The 20,859-nt window shown below is 42.9% G+C and overlaps 1 protein-coding gene across 43 annotated transcripts in view; it reads left to right on the top strand.

Annotated features, from left to right (window-relative positions):
• The window catches only part of KALRN (kalirin RhoGEF kinase), a 641,465-nt gene that overhangs the window by 333,308 nt on the left and 287,298 nt on the right, over positions 1–20,859 (top strand). For 18 of the 43 annotated variants that reach the window (XM_070243654.1, XM_070243655.1, XM_023623616.2 and 15 more), the window contains 3 exons: positions 3,578–3,786; positions 7,333–7,507; positions 19,472–19,667. In XM_070243654.1, coding sequence (XP_070099755.1) covers positions 3,578–3,786; positions 7,333–7,507; positions 19,472–19,667 — 580 coding nt within the window. Of the gene's footprint in view, positions 1–3,577; positions 3,787–6,226; positions 6,284–7,332; positions 7,508–19,471; positions 19,668–20,859 lie in introns of all 43 variants that reach the window. The other 25 variants (XM_070243649.1, XM_070243658.1, XM_070243666.1 and 22 more) reach the window with 2 other exon arrangements.

The raw sequence follows: 20,859 nt of genomic DNA, 5'->3' as shown, positions 1-20,859 counted from the left end.
TGTTTGGTTTTACAGGAAGAAAATCAGAGAAAGATGTCACTAACGCTTTGTCTGTGGTGCTGTAATCCCGTTCCCTATCTGGGACAAATTTGCTTCCGTCACTGGCAGTTTTAGTTGGCATTTTATCCTCTTGAAGGTAGACCACCACTTCCTTTCCTTATCTGGCTGCTGACCCCTGGGCTGAGCTGCATCGAGTGTTATACTTGGTTGTTTTTCTCTTAGCTGATTTGCCTTAGCAGTAGGTTTTAACTCTACCTTAGACAAGAGTTTCTTATAGTTCAGTAGCATATATGAACAGAAATTTGAGAACTCAGTTTCAGTTCACTAATCACAGAATATTTGGGGGGAGGACACGTTTTCTAATGAGAGTGACTTCAGAGGCCAGTGTGTCTCCTTGGATGCCCTAGTCTTTTTGTTTGTACCACTGACCCGTCATTTTTGTTTGGCGGTTTTTGTCTTTGACTGTCCCTGCAGTGTAGCTGCATGAGGAGGGAGTGTGGTGAGCCAGGTGGGTTTCCTCAGAAAGGAATGATGCCGACTTTCTTCCCTAGACCTCCACAAGTTTTTATTAAGGAGAAAAAAAGGACCTCCAAGCTATGAAGCCATTAACATAGCTTCGGGATGGTACTGAGAACAAAATTATCTTGAATACAGTAAAATCCTCAAGATACCTGTAAGCCTGTCACCTATCACTCTTATTCCTGTAACAGCGAGTGCCAGCCTTACCCTACTCAGTCTTCGGTCCCAATGTCTGTCCCCCACGAGACATCGAGTTTATTTAGATGATCTGCTCCATGTCCACAATTTCCATCTCTCTCTCTTCACGTCGTCTTTTCTTCGCTTTGCGTTTTTTCCCCCAGAAATGTCTCGATTTTCCTGTCTCTAGGTTTCCCTTAGACATCCCAAGACAAAGCTGCAAAATCAGAAAGGAGAAGCCCAGCCCAACCTGGCATATTGAAGGACCAAATCCAGTGTTGATATTTTACCAATTCCAAAATGAAGGGGTACTTCAAACTATCCCTCTGCCTTCTAGTGGGAACTAGAGACGGCTTGCATCAAAAATATCTTTGAAATATAATAATAGCTAGCACTTACTGTATGCCAGGCACTGTTATATATATCAGGCACTCGGTATATATATCACTTAGAAACAGTGCCTGGCATGTAGTAAGTGCCATATGTGTGTATGTATGTGTATGTATATATATAACTTATTTTTGTGTGTATACATGCATATATATATATATCAACTTAGTAATCTTTACAACTCCGTGGGGGTAAGCACTATTATTATCCTCATTTTACTGATAAGGAAAACTGACGTGCAGAGAGAGTAGGTTACTTACCCAAGATTATATAGCTAATATGTGGTAGAACTGGGGTTTGAAACTCTTAACTACTATGCTATATTGCCTCTTTCTGCAATAATTTTTGAGAATCCATTCTTTCTCTTTTTATTGTTTTGCTGGGAAAGATTCAGCCTGAGCTAATATCTGTTGCCAATCTTCCTCTCTCATTTTTTTTTCTCCCAAAAGCCCCAGTACATAGTTGTATATTCTAGTTGTAAGTCCTTCTAGTTCTTCCTTGTGAGCTGCCACCACAGCACGGCTACTGACAGACGAGTGATGTGGTTCTGCAACCAGGAACCAAACCTTAGGCCACCAAAGCAGAGTGTGGTGAACTTTTTAACTACTAGGCCATCAGGGCTGGCTCAAGAATTCATTATCTCTTAACCAGGGAATTCAGCACACTTGGAAAATGGTTTTACTTTCTAGACAAAACTACAGCCAGAAAGGATGAAATGACATTAAGCTATAGTAACCAATATCCTGAACTTCCTGGTTTAATAGTGATTTGAAATAAGTACAATTCATACTTGTAGGAATATGTGTCCCAGTTTATATGGTCTGGAAAACTTGTTTTATGTTTTTATAACGAAAAACTTAGTTGTAAAAAAAAAAGCTGAACTGCTTACAACAGATTACAAGCTGCTAAATGATAGGGACACTGAGTAGTAATAATTTGTATTCCATCTAACAGTCATCACGATGCTGTAAGCTTATTAATAATGCTGTATGTTTGTTTAGAGCATTAATAATAAGTAAATCATTCCATCCTCATAATCCTTGAAGTGAGCAGGGCAGTTCTTATTCTCATTTTGTAGATTAGGAGACTGAGGCTCAGAGAGATTCTCACCTGTCCAAGGGGGCATTCCTTATATCCTCCCCCCTTATTTGCTACCTCCAGGGCTTGTTACTCTTGTTAACCCAACCTCTTCTGCACATTAGGGGCCTCTCCTGTCTAAAGAACAAAGAACAACTTGTCTGAAATCTGAAGACTATTTTTATCTCTCTTTATTGTTTCTTTTCTTATCTCTTGTTGTAAAGACCATACCATGATTTACCATACTGAGAACCAACTAGCTGACGTGATATTCTCGAGGTGGATATTTATCCATGTTTTTAACGTGGAAGACTTAAAGAATGTTAGAACCAGACGGGAACTAACCATTTTATTTTATGTTTTCCCCAACCTGTTTACACATGAAGTCATGGAGATCAAAGGGTATAGTGATTTGCTCAAAGGTACCATGAGTTATGGGAAGAAGAGGAGCCAAAATCTACACCTTCTGACTCTATCAATTTTCGCTCTGTACTGGCTTTTGTCCTGGTAGAGCCCTAAGCTTATCTTTTCTTCCAGCCAGGTGAAGATTCCTGGTTTCTAAGCAAATATCAGACTCATCTTTCCCTCCATCATTTATGAAAATGCTCAATAAGGGTAATCATAAATGGAATATGGTGGCAAGCCAGTGGAGACCTATCTTCAGTATGAGGAAGAACTAGCAATAAATGAATTTCTAGTAATTCAATTCGACTCCTCGTTTCAAGTGCTTATTCTGTTCAAAACACTATACTTAGTTCTTTTAAGTTGTCTGACCAGTAATATCATCCTGACTGCATTTCATCATCTTGAATGTCGTGGAGGAATATCTCATACTTATATTGAAATTAAGATAAGCTACATTTTTAGCATTCAACTTTCTAACCAACCTAGCAATCCTGAAAAGAACAAAATAATTTAGCATAACACGTATTTTCTTAATTAATCTTATTTTGTTCTTGTTGAGCATCACATTCTTTTTTGCATATTTGCAAAATCATGATACGTCTCTAGGAATCAGTGTCCAGCTGCCTGGAAGAAGTGTGCAGAGCCCTCCTTTCTGAAAGATGAAATATCTGTCCATCGCCAGTCTCCTGTTCATCCTAGTCTCCCAAGATGAATGATCTCCCTGTTCTAAGACTAAAAGTTTCCCTAAACCACAAGGAAGTTAAGCCAAGGATGGTTCCCATCCATAGGGAATGTTGACCCTAGTGGAGTAAACCTAGCAGAGATGAGTAATGAATATAAATATGGGAACATGAACTGACCCATAGATGTGCTGATGAGAAGGACAGTCTGACATTGCACTGACTGGTTGATGGTAGGTTGGGTCACCCCAATCTGACTCTCTTGTCCTTACCCCAGCCCTGGCCTCTCCTATCTGCCCTGAGTGGAGTCTCTGCTCTCTCCCCAACAGTTGTGGACATGGATGGAAGACCTTCAGAAGGAGATGCTAGAGGATGTCTGTGCAGACTCAGTGGATGCGGTCCAGGAACTGATCAAGCAGTTCCAGCAGCAGCAGACCGCCACTCTGGATGCAACGCTCAACGTTATCAAGGAAGGCGAAGACCTTATTCAGCAGCTCAGGTCAGCGTCTCCCTCCCTGGGGGAGCCCAGCGAGGCCAGGTCAGCATGGGCAGTGCTTTCCAGTGGGAAATGCCTTGGACTAGACACGAGATAAGTCATGTCCCAGTCTTGGCTCAGCCACAACCAGCTTTGTGGTCTTGTGTGAGCTTCAGTTTCTCCATCTGTCAGATATAAAAATGCCTGCCTCATACTCAACTTAAGTTTAGATTGAAATAGTAAATGGAAAATCTCAAAAGTTCCAAAGCATTTTTTATCATTCATGATGATATTCAGCAATCAATAAGTAATGTATACAAAAATTAACAACATTCAACAAAAGATAAATAACATTTTCATTAAGAATTATGGCATATTTGGTCACGTGGAGAAATAGCCATTCTGGAATACAGTGTTACAGTCATGTGTCACTTAATGATGGGGATATGTTCTGAGAAATGTGTCATTAGGCAATTTCCTCATTGTGCAAACATCATAGAGTGTACTTACACAAACCTAGATGATATAGCCTGCTACACACCTAGGCTAAATGGTACCGATCTTATGGGACCACTATCATATATGCAGTCTGTCATTATGTGTGCATGACTATATTTGGCGTCTGATCTCAGGATGAACTCTGAACTCCATGGCCCCAGTCAGCAGCCAAAAATGGTTGGCTTTGGCCCCATGAGAATGTAAAGAGTGTGTGATGTTGTCCCATTCTACTCTATTACCCACTCGTGACCTTTCCTACCGTTCCTTGCTGCCCAGGAAATAAAACTCCTTCGGTATGAACCTAAACTAATGTAACTGAGCAGGAAAACCTGTCTAAACCTTATATTCATTTAGAATCATCCACACCATCACCTCCTTTCTGTTGGCATCAATATCTAGTTTTCTGTGCCTGTCAAGGGCATTGGCTCCTCAGATCAAGTGTCATGAGGCCTTGAGCAAGCCCTCAGCAACCAGCCCTGTGCCCAGGTGCTGTATAAATAGGATTTGATGGTGCTAATGATGTCTCAGGGACTTGTTCCTATCCCAAAATCACTGAGTGCTGGGACCTCTGCCAGCTCCGGACAGAAATAATCTCATCAACAAGTCCCAGGCCAACCCTGGGGCCTGAGGGAATTATTTGAGCTGAGAGGGCTTTTTTCCCCCCACACCAGTTGTCCAATTAAATAAACAATGAGAACTTACCTTTAGACGGCCCTGGCATGTGTTTCTGTTGGAAATTAATCATTTCTATTCCAAACATGCACCTGAGATGTTCTGAGTCCTCCTGTTGCATACTAACAAGATAGCCTCTTTCCCTTCTTCACCCAATTCATCTTCATGAATATATAATACATGACAGTTTTGTCTGCCTACCTGGGAAACTCCACTGTTATTTGCTTCTGAAGAAAATTCCAAATAGTGGCAATCACTTAACCTCTCTGGGCCTCAGCTGCTTCGCCTGTGTAATTAAGGAATTCACTCTAGGAGCTCTGTCAGCTCTAGAATTTTGTGATGGCTTTGTGTTTTCTCTCCAAATACTTTAACAAGCTTGGCTGGCTTCACTCTCTGTGGGGCTGGGTCTATGGAGATGCCACTTGCTCTTACCAACAGCCAACCTTGCACAATGCCTACGGGCTGCAGGCTGCTCAGGGATGGTGAAGGCAGTGATGTGCCTGATGCCTGTTCTACAAGTTTAAGTGCCATGGATTTCACAGGGGACCATAGGCGTGTGACCAAGAACCACTGCTGACCATTCATTCCCCCACTAGCCTGGCTCCAGCCCAGACTCTCCTCCCTGATATCAAGAGCAGCCAAAGAGAAAAATAAGTACATGGTGCCTAGTGGGCACTTGCAGGATGCCTGACACGCACCGGAGCACACATCTTCTCCAGGTCTCCACGACTCTTGGAGCACTCAGCACTGAAGTTCCTCAGCAGTTTTTGCATCATCTCTGTGATTCCTAGGGAGGATGACACTGACATAGGTGCCGTACAAAATGGTCAGAAATCATTCTCTTCCTCTGAAAGCTGTGTGATAGAGAAAGACTGAGAGGAGCAATCAAAAAGAATGATATCCTCCCAGCAGCAAAGTCCTCAACAGATGCCTAAAGCATAGTGTTGACTACACGTCTTCTGTTCTTTTCATAATTTGGGGCATCCATGCAGTGGGGTTTCATACCCAAATAGACCAGGGGGAGAAGGTAGGGACTGGGAGCTTTCTGAGTGACAGGAGAGGCTCTTGACAAACTGGCCTTAAGCTCCCTTCAGAAACAGACAGTGTGAGCTCAGATGCTATTACTTCTGAGAAAAACGCAGGCTAAAAGGACCGATTTTCAGAAAGCCTACTGATGAGAGGATTCAAAACTAATGATTTTCCCCTTGTCCTCTGACTTAAATTGTATAAGAAACCAAGACATCACAAGATAATGAATATGCCTGTTTATTTCAAGTTTGGGGCTCTAGCTTACTCAAGGTCCTATAGAATCTAAACTTCTTAATCTCCACAGTTTTCCTGCTATGATGATCTCTTTGGAGGTGTCACCACACGTCACTCTTCTGAGCAGGTCAATATGTTTATCTCTTGATTCCCCTCTATAACGTGTCACCTCCCCCTGCTACTTTTGAATGGACTCCCTGCTCAGAAAACGCACCCCTCCCGTCTCCTTGGCTGGATTCATCCTTTTCTTCAATGCCCAAATCAGAACTCATCCTCTTGAAACATTGTTGTTGTCCCAGCCTCTTGTGTCCTACCTTCTACGCTCCCCAACTGTGCCTGTGCCCCAGTCACACTTGACACTTCACTTGTGTCCTTTCAGGATTAACAGTCATTTGTACAACACGTTCCTGCTTACAGAGCACGTTCACACGCACCATCTTATTTAACAGCAAACCGTGAAGTGAGCAGGGCAGGGATTATTAAGTCCATTTTCTAGGAGGCAACTGGGGCTCAGGGAGGCGATTTCCCAAGGGCACCAGGCGTGTATGTCAGAGCAAGGACTTAATCTGGGCTTGCAGCCTCCAGGTCCCATGCTTTCCTAACTACAACTTGAAGCCTGTATAATAACACCAGCCCATAACTTGGGCATAGTATTATAAAGTGGATGAATAATTTTGGCAGCTGTGATCTCGTTTTAACAATGATCCTGTGAGGTAGAACTAGGAAGGGTTTTTTTTACATGCCTCTAATTTGTCTGCTCTTATGCGTTGTGATTAATGTGTCTAGTCTTATGCATGTGTATGTGTGTGTATTAAAACTACGCGTATTAGACTAAGTATGTGTATGGAACTATTCCATTTCTCTAATATTTTATGCTTTGTAGAGCTCTTTCCCATATGTTATTTCATTTGACCCCTTTCCCAAACTTGTCTAAGGAATAGGAGAGCAGCTAGTCTCAGAGCTACCATGCTGTGAACCCCAAAGAGGATGCATGTGTCTTTGGTTCGCCTACCGAGCAGATAGTGCCAGGCTCACAGTAGGAGTCTGATAAACGTCTGTCGATTGAATGACTCAACTGATTCACATCTGCCTTGCTCATATGAGGAAGGCCCCCTGCTCCTCTGTCACTTTTAACATGGCCAGGCCCCTCCCCTCTTTTCTCCCACTCTGCCACAGGGACTCGGCTGTGTCCAACAACAAGACGCCCCACAGTAGCTCCATCAGCCACATTGAATCAGTCCTGCAGCAGCTGGACGACGCCCAGGTGCAGATGGAGGAGCTGTTCCACGAGCGGAAGATCAAGCTGGACATCTTCCTGCAGCTGCGCATCTTTGAGCAGTATACCATTGAGGTAGAGGTTGGGGAGGAGTGTGGTGGGAGGTAGGGGGGATCATGGAGAGTGCTGGGGAGGCCTGCAGAGTGCCTGCTTCCTGGCCAGGGCACTGCCCCAGGACCTGGGAAAGGAGTGTTGGGCAGTAGCCTGAGGGAATTAGAGGGGATTATGCATCAAGGATACATTTTTAGAAATTAACAAATTCACATTCCACCATGTCATATTCCTTCTGTCCCTCTCACCCCTACTACCAAGCAGAGCTCCTCTCTTCCACTTTCTGTCCAGGGATGACTTCATTGAGAAGGTTTTGTTGGTATTCATTGGTGCTTTGGTTCCTGAAAGACTGTGGAGTTGCCTGTTTGGTGATGGAGGTAGAGTCGTTGGATTCTATAGCTTCATGAGTAGGGAGGTGTTAAACTTAGGAAGCCTCCTCAGCTGATGACTGTAGATCAGGGATTAGATGAAATCACACAGCAGCCAGGGAGTCAGGAGCCACAAGAAGGAAGACCTGTATCCTCAGTTTGCTTTATGCTCATTAAAAGTCAGTCTGTGCGAAGGCCATGTGTTGGTTCATCTCATAGGTTCATCAGTTCCTTCTGGGAAGGTCCACACTGGGTGTTCTGGTATATTTATGTCCCCTTGGTGACATGCCTGCCCCGCATAATATCTACCTTTTATTATTTTCCATTATGAATCAATAATTAAAGCCAGGCCAGTAGAGTTTCTGGGGTATAAAGATTATCTAGCACCTAAAGCGCATTGTCCTCTTCAGGGACGGCGAAGGGTTAAATTAAAGGCAGTCTTCTCTTTGCAGCTGGCTGATGTGGTATAAGGGAAAGGCAATTCTCCATCCACCATTTTTTTAAACTTTCTTTAGCATTCCAGCCATCTCCTCTGAGTTGTGACTTCTGAGTGTCTGGGACTAATCTTCCCAACAGTATCTGTGGAAACGTCCATGGAACTGGTTTGGAAGGAAAATGAGGTGTTTTTTTTTAGCGTTGAAAGCTCCACTATCCCAATCCCAAACCCGTGGAGGACCAGAACACTGTCCTGGCAGCAGCTGCCCTTTTCTTCAATCCTGAGACCAAGATGTTTTGTATCGAAAATCGGAAATGTTAAGAAAAGCAGTCCTAAGGCAGTCCTTCTATCCCTCGCTGTCTTATGACCCTTCTCTTCTTATAAACACCTCCACCCCTGCCTCCCTGGAAGCCACTGCAATTTCTTGCATAAAGATCTCGTCTTCTAAAAGGTACCTTCTGGGCTGTTGCTGGAACAAAGGAAAAGATAAGTCTTTAAATCTAGATCTCGATTATCCTTCCAACTTATTCCATAACTTTAGAAGATTTTATTTATAAGTAGTATAACAAGTTGTAGATTTAATACAAGTAGCGTTAAAATATATATTGAAAGACCAGTTAAAATGCCAGTGGAAAATTAGCGATATTGGCATGTAGTGAAGAGGGAATGTGGTGGGGATTCACTGCATAAAGGTGGGCTGACGAAGGCAATAAAGAAGGAAAGAGGATGTGAATTATTGTTCTTTGGTAATTGGGAGTTCTTTGGTAATCACAAAGACAGGTAGCGGTTACATTTAACTGCAGTGATGGAGGCCCCAGGCATTCCCACTATCCATCCTGGCTCTACTTTACCCACCCAGAGTAAGTACAGCCATGGGGAAGTTATGTTAGCAGGAATGCTGTTGTATTCCTTATTTACTCCCCTGTCATTCCAGGTCCACATCAAAAACTGCTCAAGGGGAAGGAAACAATCTGAGGAGTTGGATGTTAAAGTTTTAATTGATTAGATGGCGGTGGTTTTGAGGTCAGGGTTCCTGGTTTGTTTGAGAATGGGTCAGTTGGTTTCACTTTGCCATGGCCTGCACTCCTGACATCAGCTGGGGGCATCGCTAGGGGTGTTTGCCTGCAGTGATTGTGGGAAAATCCATTTCTACTCCTGAAAAACAACCCAAAGTGTATGCAAAAAATATCCTTAAAACAAAAAGCTGACCCTGAACCAAATACTTTAAAATTGGTTCCTATTTAAATGGTGCAGTAGGGGAGCTTGATATTTAAATTGTAGGATTTGCATTCTCCAGCCTTTCTCTTTTCCAAAAGTTCCCCCTCCCGCCCTGAATACCAGACAACAACTCGGACAGCTTGCTTTGCAGCCGAGCAAGGGCGGGGGACATAGTGTGAAGGCCTAATACAATGAGTGGGATAAACATAGTGATTTGATTCTGCACCCTCTGGTTTACGCAGTGACATCGAGGTTTTAGAAGGAGTCTTGTTCCCCATTTTGGGTGTGGCCCAAAACTTGGGGAAATGCTGCATTTCGTCTAGATAGAAATGGAAATCCTGCCAAACCTATGGAAAAGTTCTACATCAAGTCAGGTCGTCAGAAGTTATTTTTGAGGGTGATGAGATTATTTCAACTACCAGCTAGTGTTTCACTGTCGGGATGAAGGGCAAACATCTAGAGAAGATTCAGAGTGTGAAACGGAGGGTGGCTTCTGTAATGAGAGACCTGTCGGAGCTGACAGAAGCCAGGGCACGGGCTGCCATTGCAGGACCTGCAGCTGTGGTTTCCTTCCCTACGGGAAGGAATTTGATAGACATATTCGGAATTCCTGGGGATTACTGACAACCCGAGCAGGCCTGCTCTCCTGACATCTGGGGAATCTAAGCATGACTCCTTAGCCATATCACTGATGGCTGAGATGGGCTAATTAATTTAAACATTAAGATAGTACAGGAGTTGCTGCACCTTTTACAGTCTCCTTTTACTCAATAATAATGGTATATATGGTGCCCACAGTGTAACCTGGGATGAGGTCATAGGACACCTCCACTAACAGTGAAACTTAGCCCAAATATATCAGGCAAATGTTGAAAACCAGGACTGTAGCTTCATTCCTGACATACCTTCTTAGTCTCCGTGGAGACCAGACAAAGCGACCCATAATGGAACATGATATTCTGTAAGGTTTTCTCCTAGAGGTTCAGCCTCCTTCTATGAAAGACATTTTATATGAAATGGTTATGATAGAAGAGACACTTCTCCAAATGCAAATAATGTTTATTTTGTGGTGGTAAGAATATGGATAATTTTTTCTTGTTTTTGATGCTTCCGTGCATTTCAAGTTTTCTACAATTAATCAGAATGATCAGAAAGAAACAAAAAATATTTGTAGAAGCAAGAACAGGCCAGTGGTCTCCAAACTCTTTTGATTATGCACTCTCTCAATAAAATATTTTTGAACTTGAAACCCCCATAAATGCATATGTATTAGTTTATAAATTATATACATGTTCTACTATCACTGGCTAATAATCTCTAAAGTCAGTGTGCCCTTAGCCTAAAGTTTAGCTTTTTCATTAGAAGTTGTGGTTCCATATTTCAAATAGTCTTCTCGATAATTTCCAATTATTTTTTTGGCCTGGTTCCTTGACAGATCTGATTAGATTGTCATTGTTTCTTCACTCTGTCATGTGGCTGACAAAGAGTTCAAAGTTCCCTTGTGCTTTCGTGATTAGTATTATCTTCAAACTGCAGTTTCTTTGAGGAAACTTGTTAAGCCATGTGTCTCTTTGTGAAGGTTAGTTTAAACTAGATAATACATAAATCTATTTCATTGGGCACATGAAAAGAGCAATAATTTGAAATACGCTGAAAGCAACTGAACAAATGAGCCACAGACTGCCCCTCTACATTGTGCTGCTCCCACCTTCCCCGAGGAACGCTCTCCTACCACCCCATCTGCCGTGTGGTCCGAGTGGGACTCCAGCCTCATTCTACTAGTGAAAGTCTAGGTAAACTTCATGTGTTTTTATTGGGTTAATCAAATATGTGTGCATATAATACATATACACGTGTGCATATTTATATACAGAGAATTTTCCTCTCTGTTATCAATGGATCATCTTGGGCATCCCCCGGGGTGGGCATACCCACGTTGGACAGTACTAGAAATGACACCAAGAAAGTACTCTAAACAGGGAACTTTATGAAAAATGGGCCAGAGTTATGGTCTTTCTTTTAAGTCTCTGACTCTATAATTACAATCAAAGTTTGCTCAAAGCACCTGAAATTTAAATCTGTGTAATTAACCTGAGTAAGGAATGGAATACCAACTATAAATCTGTGGGTCTCGCATCAGGACAAGTTGGGGTCAGGCTGAGGCTGGGAACAAATGGCCTTCAAGGAGGAAAATTCCACCTAGAGGAGAGAAAGCTGATGGAACTTGCTGGTGGTCTCAGCTCTGCAGTTGGTTGTATGCAGGGGCCCTTAGCTTTTTCTCTTGGAAGGAGATTACTCATTCAGTCAGCCTTCTACCTGATAGAAATTCAACTCAATAAACCTTTAGTGAGCACCTACTGTGTTCCAAAAACTATGTTGGGCATTGAGGATACAAAGAGTCCCTGACGTTAGGGGGCTAGTTGGGGAGAAACACGGAAACAGAACATCATACGAGTGATAATTCCGTAACAGAGAGAGCCTCACCATTTGACGAGAACACTGAAGCAGAAATGCTTAGTCAGGCTGCCCACAGAAGGCCTCCTGATGAGATTATACCTGGAGGATGGGTAAAAGTTGGTGGCCAGGATTTGGCATCCCTGGAGGCTGCTGTCCAGCCTCTACCAGAATATCTTCAGAGCCCAGAAGCGAGGAGGAGTGGGGAGATGGGAGGAAGGCAGAAAGAGGAGGGAGCTCAGGATTTCATTACTGTGTTGAACCAAAATCTCTACCCTTCTACATTTCAGTCCTAGTTCTGCTCTCTGGAAAAATAGGACAAATCTGTTTTTCTTATATTTAGCAGCCTTAGAAATACTTGAAAATGGTCATCATAAGCTTCTTTTCCTTTATCCGAAAAATATTGAGATTATATAAGTTATTTCTGCAGTCCATTCAGACTCTAAAAATTATTTCTCTTTATTGTCAGTTCTTCTCTATGGTACCTATCCCCAGTTTATTCAGCTCTTTCTGCATGTGTCATGGTTTCCAGACAACTCTCCTGGCTGCCCTCTGCTGAAGGGATGCTTGTTAGCCATGCCGGCTTACATACCCGCACCTGGGTGGGCGTGTTCAGGACACTGGCTCTCTCCCACTGCGGCCCAGGAGACGGGAGCCTTTTCAGTGACCTCATCGCCTGTCTTTAAAAAAAAAAACCCAAAAGGATTATTCACACAGCTTTACTACTCTGGCAAGTCACCTGTTTTCAGTAAATGATGAAAGATCCCTGATGGAAACTTTCATTTCAGTCTGTCATGATGTGGGTCTGGGGCTGTGGACCTGAAGCCAGCTTACATTACCAGGGCTCTGATGCTGTGTGCTTCTCGTTTCTGGATGCAGGGGATTCGGTAGGAGGAAGCAGATATAAGCTCCAGCACTAGGTATTTAGCTTACTTGGGAGAAAAAGCATTCTGACACTCAAGCATTGATAAGTTAGTGGAAGGAATGAACACTGTATGTTGTAGGAGCTCTTCAACAAAGGGGAGAGAAAAACAGAATAGATTTCCACAAGTCTCAAAACGATTAAGAGGCAAAGAGATGGACAAAATAACCTTAAGATACACTCAAGATCAGTCATGATTATATCAAAGATCTCAGTTTTAATCATGATGATAATGAAGAAAAGAACAATAAATTGGTCGTAAAAATTATTCAAGAATCTAAATTATCCAACTGGAATAGAAATTAGATGCTGAACATTGGAACTCATCAATTACAACATGTTGCAATATGCTTTTATGTTACTCTGCCAAAAATTAAAAACAACCAAGTGGATTTTTTTACTGCCAAGTCCTTCTGTTTTTCCAGAAAATTCTTGTGATATCCCCAAAGGTCTTTATATAGCTATGTAAATAAATATTTTAACTCCTTAGGCAGATTATTTATATTTCTAAAATAGCAGGAAATGCTATATCTTTAAAATAATCTATATCAGAATTCACTAATCTCATCATTTTATAAATTAAGAGAAAATAACTTTCCATTAGACAAGAATAAATGACTATGACAATTGAGTTTATTTTAGTTTCACAGTGGTACCCTGTATCAATATACAAACCCGTTAGAGATAAAATAGCTCTTCCTGTGCAACGAGACTCTCCTTAGATGCAATATGTCTTTCCCTATCATCCAACACTTGTAGGTCAGTGGAGAATATTTAGCTTTCATTTTTCTCATCTTAATAAAGATAGTGGCATCATAAAACAGAGATGCTTGTTTTGCAATTGATAGCTCGTGTATTTCAGAGCATCCCACCACAAGGAAATGCCTTGGACCCTTCCTTCCCACTGTTAGTTGGAATGAGATTGGACCTTAATGTATATATGTTACGTATATGTGTATATATACACAAATATATTACATATACATACATACACACACCCCCTGCACACACCCATTTGCTGAGGGCAGTATAGTGCAGTCATTGAGTATGCAGTATTTCGAGTTAGACTGCCTAAGTTTGAAACCTGTGTCACCACCTGTACTAATTGTGTGACCTTAGGCAAGTCACTTACTCAGTTTCCTCATCTGAGAAGTGGGGATGAGAATAATAATTCCTAGCCCATAGGGTTATTAAGGATTTAATGAGTTAACACATAGAATATTTTTAGCAAAGCTCCTGGCGCTTAATAAATGCTTAATGCATTGTAATCGGCATTGCTATTATTATTATTATATTCACAATATTTATATATATATATATTTGCTTCCAGATTTTATGCAGTTAAACCTCCCATCTTGTTCTCTCCCACTGTTTCTCTCTGAATGTGTTACTGAGTCACACTGGGCAATCCCTGGGTGTTCATGCCACTGCTGTGAGAACCAAAGGCATTTCCTCTTGCAATACAGAGACTCTCCCACACAGAGGGCAGCTCGTACTTCTCTCTGCTGCAGCTTTCATCCTGCTGTTCACACCCTAATACTAGATTGCAGCTGTGTCTCCTGTTCATGACAGAGGCCCCTAGGGGACCAGAGAATTCTAGGTAGGTTAACATTACCTTATACTGAATAATCTGGCAGGGTCCATTTAAAAAATTGACCAAACTCTTAAACAAAAATATCCTACTGGGGAAGGCTGTGTGTTTTCTCACAAGGGTGAATTATTCCTGGCATTTATATACAGCCACAAGCACACAATTCGTTTATTGATCTGTTCAAAGAACACACGATTAATTTAAAAGGTTCATGTGAAGTGAAGAAAATGGAGTTATCACGGTTTTTTTATTTTTAAGAAGAAAAGAGGGGAAAGGTTAAGTGGGCACTTCTCTGAAGGGAGAATAATGAAAAGAAGGCTACCCCCAGAAATCAGTTCGTGGGCCAGCCTTATTGATATAACACTGTGGTTAGAAGCACTGACTTTGAGCTCTGCCACTGCCAGCTCTGAGACCAGGGAAAATGATCTGGCTTCTCTGTGCCTTAGTTTCCTCCTAGAGTTGCTATGAAGATTAAAAAAAAGAAAGTCAGATGTTGAACACACTGTCTATGCCATAATAAATGCACCATACAGGGTAAAATATCTTCCTCCACCATGATCATCATCTTCCTCATGATTACCAGCATCTTAGAGGGATGTGAAGAAAAGGACTACACAGTGAGATTTCCAACATTGCAAGTGATAACAAAGAGCTAAGTTCATGGGAATAAACCATAGGAAGGGAAGAGAAGGGATAGATGAGTTCTGATTCAGGCAAGAACAGAATAAAACATTTGGAGGGAAGGAGTTAAAGTGTTCTCTGCACGTAAATACTGGAGAGGACCCAGAAAATGAGAGGAGCCTGTGGAGAGAGGGCTCCCTGAGAACAGAGCCCAAGACGGCTGCTGAACCAGTCCCACTGCCTGTCACCCTTTCTAAATGTCTGCTAGCTCCTTCTCTGATTTCCATTATGGCTGTGGCCCTAGAGTAGACAGTTGTCAGACTAGAAATGTTGCCAATGTATCTCTCAAAGAGGTCACCATGTATCCTAACACTCCAATTAATTCAGGAGAGTGAGGGAGATAGAGGCCACTGGAGCCAAGAGGGGAACTGAAGGAGCCAGGAGCTGAGATGGAGCTAACTGAGTGGAAGGAGAAAGCAAAATAGGTTGATTGAAAGCTGAATGCCCTGGGGGCACCTTGTGTTCTATCTTTCATTCATTTGGTTCAGGTCCTAGTTTCTGCCCTGAACAAACTCTTCCAGGTTTCTTTTCCAAATGGAGTTAAATCACCAAATTAATTCCCTGTGTAGGCTTTTCTTTTCATAGTCTTGTCCCTGTATTAGCAAACTAGCCCATGCCCCATGTTATGAGATAAGCCGGAGAAAAACTTCTGGGTCTGGGGTTGTCATGAAGCTCTTTTCATGCCAGAGGGTTTATTTTGAAGACTGGTGAGGACTTGGGCCTACTGAGAGGAGAGACAAGAGCATTTCAGGGCTATTGGACAAGGGAAGGTAGCTGGAGAGGGCAGAGCGAACTGTCGGAATCAGCAAGCAAGCAGGCTGGCTGGTTCACGTAACAGAAGAGCATGCAATGAGGCTGGAAAGCTATGGTTGCTCATTAGCAGTGGGTAAGCTTCAAGTTTGAAAAGAAAGATTTTTCTTAAAAAAAAAAAAAAAAAGAGTCCCTGCTATGTGCCAGCCTTGTACCCCAGAAAGAAGGGGAGAGGAAGAACCCAATGAAAGAACATTCCTTGAGACAACAGAAAATAGGAAAGAAAATAATTTAAACTCCAGCAAACATTAGAAATACACCAATCAGACTATTTTAAGGCTCTGGGCATCTGTGCTTGGGGAGAATGGGAAGAGAGTCAGACACAGAGAATAAGGGCGTGTAGACACAGGGAGGGAGATTTAGGAGTCAGCCTGTTCTGTTGAGGATTCCCTTGAAATTCTCACTCTTCAGGCTTCAGAACAGACTTGGGCCCTACAGCATAATGGTGTCAGGTGGTGAGGGTGGAGGACCGTAGGGAAAGGGGAGGAAAGAACATGGAAACATTGGGTATACATCCTGGACATATTTCACATTTGGTTTAGATTCAAATTCCCGAGATGCCAGACCTCTGAGCCTCACTCTCCCAACTACAGCTCCTCAGCTTTACTCTGCTCCACCTCACCAGGAGCAGACGCTCAACGCTTTCCACGCCACAGATTCCTGGCCTTGGGACCCCTCTGGGATCTTCTGGCAGCAAACAGACCCTTCATAGATTCAGTTTCATGTAAACAAAGCAAAAGCCAAAATTGAAAGAAAGGCAGGCTCTTCTTTCATGCTTGATGTCTTAGTTTTATTCTAATTTCTCTTAGTTTGTAGGCAAGGAAATAGACTGAAAATTTTCTTTGGCTGTTTTCAATATATTATCTGATAAAGGGCTTTATCCAGCATGTATTAAGAACTCTTACAAATCTATAATGAAAAGATAACCTAGTTTTTGAAGAATGAGTAAAAGACTTAAAAGACACTTTACAAAAGTAGATACAAGTGGCCAATAAGCATATGAAAATGTGCTCACCATCATTAGTCATCCTAAAATCATAATGAGATATCACTGCACACCCACTAGGATGACAAAATTTAAATGGACTGGTAATACCAAATGATGGTGAGGATGTAGAGCAACTGGGACTTTCATACATCCTGTTGGGAATCTTCAACAACACCTGCCCTATGACCCTACACCTAGATAGCTCTCAAGAGAAATGAAAGCCTATGTCCAGAGAAAGACTTGTATAAGAACTTTCAATCAGCCGTATTCATTATAGCCAAACACTGGAAACAACCCAAGAGTTCATCAGCTGGAGAATGGATAAACAGATTGTGGTGTATCTATACAATGGAATACCACTCAGCCGTGGCAAGGAAAGAACTACTGATACACACAAGATGGATGGATCTTAAATACAGCATGTTGCATGCAAGAAGCCAGACATAAAGGATTACATACTGTGTGATTTCATTCATATGAAATCCAATAATAGGCTAAACTACATCTGTGACGATAGAAATCAGAAAGTGGTACCTGAGGCTGAGGCGGCGGGCGGGCGGGGGGTGGGAGGGGTGGAGTGGGCAGGAACGGACTGGAAAGGGGCACAAGTAGACTCCAAGGGGCAGTGGAAAGGTTCATATTGTGTTTTTGGTGATGACTACATGGGTGTATAAAATTGTCAAAACTCATGGAACTGAATGCTTTAAATATGTATATCTTACTGTATGTAAATTATACTTCAATTTTTTTAGACACAGGAAGAAACATTTATAAGCCTCATCTATACAGGCCTATTCATCCTAGAAATTATCTCTTAAAATTACAAATCAATTCTCTCTCGTCTTCTTCTCAGTTTAACTCCTTTCTCTAGTTAGAGAATGAAGTGCTTTTCAAAGATGGGGTACAACACAAGCCTGTTTTACCTGCCAGCCTGCTGGTTCCCAGACCCCAAGGACTCCCCACAATAAGGATACTAGGTTTTCCTTCTGAGCTCGGTGGATCCCTTTGTTGATCCAAACAGATGTGGGGGCAGGAGATGGGAAGCCAGCACAGCGAAGGTGGTATTTTTATAGTTCAAAGGGCAAATACACTTTCAATGAAGAAAGCTTTTACTGTTAGACAAGAAACAGCATCCTGTGCCCCCGACAGCAGCCCCTCGTGCTGCCCTGCTTGCCTTTCCCATCCCACTCTGTACGGCCCCAGCATGGAATGTAAGAGTGCCATCTCCCAGCTGCCACCAGCTGGTCTTCTTCCCTTTGTCCCTGATGCTCTTGGAGCAGCCACGCTTGGTAACTGGGAGGTTGTGCCACATGTCAGCTGGGATGAGCCCAGCATTCTGAAAATCACTAAGCTGGGCCTCTGGGGCATGTGCTTATGCTGCCTGGGCCATGCTGCAACTGAGGTGGAGTGAGGCTTTCATTTCCTCTTCTCAGAAAAGAGGGTGACAGTCCCTGTGCCATTGCTTTCACAGGGCTGCCGTGGGGGTGGCATGAGATGATAGACCCAAAAGCCAGGTCAGAAAGTTTTCATTTGATTCCTATATCAGATGGGGTTGTTATCTAGCTCAGTACTTCTGAGTTCCTACTCTGTCAGTGATTGCAGTGGTGGTAAGAAGTGTAGGATTCAGTCTCCACGTGCAGTCACATATTTGAGAGTAAACTAGTGGAAGCCACATGAGTGAAGGTGTAGAGCAAGAAGCACCTAGAAAATCCATATAGAGCAAAGTTTCCATTCATTACATGCTTGAGTCATTAGAATCATAATGCCTTTCAATAGTGCAAGCTGTTTAGACTTCTAGAGGTCTGCTGTATGTTTACACCTTGTTTAGTCACCGTTCCCAGGTGTTCGCCTTGGTAGTAGAGGAAGAGAATCCCACACAGTAGAACACAGGAACCAGATTGGGACCCCAGGATTTGCTGTCCACCAGCTCTGACTGTGTACCCTCAGGCCATTCACTGGACTTCTCCAGCCCTCAGTTTCTGTTTCTTTAAAAGAGTTAGACTCAATACTTAATTTCTGGGACCTCTTCCATGATGAGCTTTTCAGAGTATCTGTTGTGGTATGGTGGACAAAGTCTGCAGTAGAAGTCTGAGCCACGTCCTTAGGTCTCCCCTCAAGAGCAGAGTGAACTCTAGGCAAACCAATCCATCTGTCTGAGTGAGCATCAGCATCCTCTTCTGTAAGACGAGTCTGGAGACCTCCACCCTGCCTGCCTCTCCGGGTCATTATGGGGGTTGAATGGGAGGGAGTATGCAAAATTTTTTTAAACCATAATTCTTCACATAAATGTTTGCTGCTGTTCCTTATCTGTTGCTATAGACATTGAAGGACACGGAGAACACTTTTAAAGGCATGCCTACGTGAGCGCATGGCAGTGTTGCTTAAATGTAGTCTAGAGGTCAGAGATGCAAAGCAGAGGCTGATCTAAGTTGGGTTAGTTACTAAGGCTTGGAATTGGTGAGCTTCAACTTAGCAGTCTCTTGTGGACCAGTGAGCCTATACTGATGGTGTCCCTCACAGGTGACAGCAGAGCTAGATGCCTGGAATGAGGACTTGCTCCGGCAGATGAATGACTTCAACACGGAGGATCTGACGCTGGCAGAGCAGCGGCTGCAGCGCCACACGGAGCGGAAGCTAGCCATGAACAACATGACCTTCGAGGTCATCCAGCAGGGCCAGGATCTGCACCAGTACATCATGGAGGTCCAGGCCTCAGGTAGGCAGCCTGTCCCATCCTTGTTCTCCAGGTGGGGAGATGATGAAAACCAGAACACGAGCTTGACTCCAATGAGCACTTCCACTCTGTTCATTCATTTTACTCCTACAGATACAAGGAATAGATTTTTGCCCTCATTTTGAAGAAAAAGAGACTGAAGCATGATTGCTGAAGTGACTTGTCTGAGGTTGCCCAGTCAGTCTATGGTAAAGATGGGAATAGGGCCAGGGTGTCCTGGTGCTGTGCGAAGAATGGGAAAAACCAGTGATGGAAGTTAGCACAGATTCAAAAGAATGGTGGCTTGGAAAAAAAAAAAAACAGGTGGGCTCCAAGAGCAGTCAGCCATCCGTGTGAGTTGTATTCAAATGTGTAGATACCTGCTATTCCACGCCCGCCTCCCGCTACGCACATTCTCCTGCCCTATCCTCCACCCCAGGGCTGGCTCCTTGTCTCCAGTTCATGCCTCTCAGAGTCCTCAGTTTTTTATCACTGGTCTGTGCATGAGCATAAGCAGTGTTGATAAAAATTTATAGCAACATTATATAATTTTATAACTTCTCAAAAACACATGGCTGAGTCACCCAGATTTGACTTCTTTTACTGCTCAGGATATATTTACTATGTGGTTATCCATCCAATGTGTGAGCCCTTACCGTTATACCTGCCACCCTCCAAAATGGCCTTTGATGGTAGAACTGGAGAGATTCATAGCAGCCCCCTAGTCCAACCAGTCCGAGAAAAAGAAGTTACTCATCTGGGCACATGCCAGTGGAGTGCTAGAACCCAGGTCTCTACGCCCAAACTCACCCATTGCCCTCCTCCTGGGTCCTTGTTGGCTCAGGTTCCTCACACTCCAGGAGGAGGCAGACAGGGGCTCAGGCCATCAACCCTTTAAAACAGCATTGACCCATGTGCCTGTTGATCATGAGAGATATTTAGAATCATGAGATTGTCAGGTGGACCTTAGCAATCAAACTTAATTTCTAATTCAGGGTACTCTGTTTCTTCTAATCACCTGAAGGAATAAATCATTTCAGCATTCAAAGGAACTTCACTTCTAACCGGAGGAGAGAGAACCTAGTAAATTCTATTTGCTTGAGTCAGCATAATCTTTCCTTGAATTTTCATTTGTGTTGTGAAGAGAGGCTGCAGCTGCCTATGAGACCCAGGTCTGTTTATAAGTGTGCAGACC

Source organism: Equus caballus, chromosome 19 (genome assembly GCF_041296265.1).
Source record: "Equus caballus isolate H_3958 breed thoroughbred chromosome 19, TB-T2T, whole genome shotgun sequence".
NCBI lineage: Eukaryota > Metazoa > Chordata > Mammalia > Perissodactyla > Equidae > Equus > Equus caballus.
This window is presented reverse-complemented; position numbering and strand designations above follow the sequence as displayed.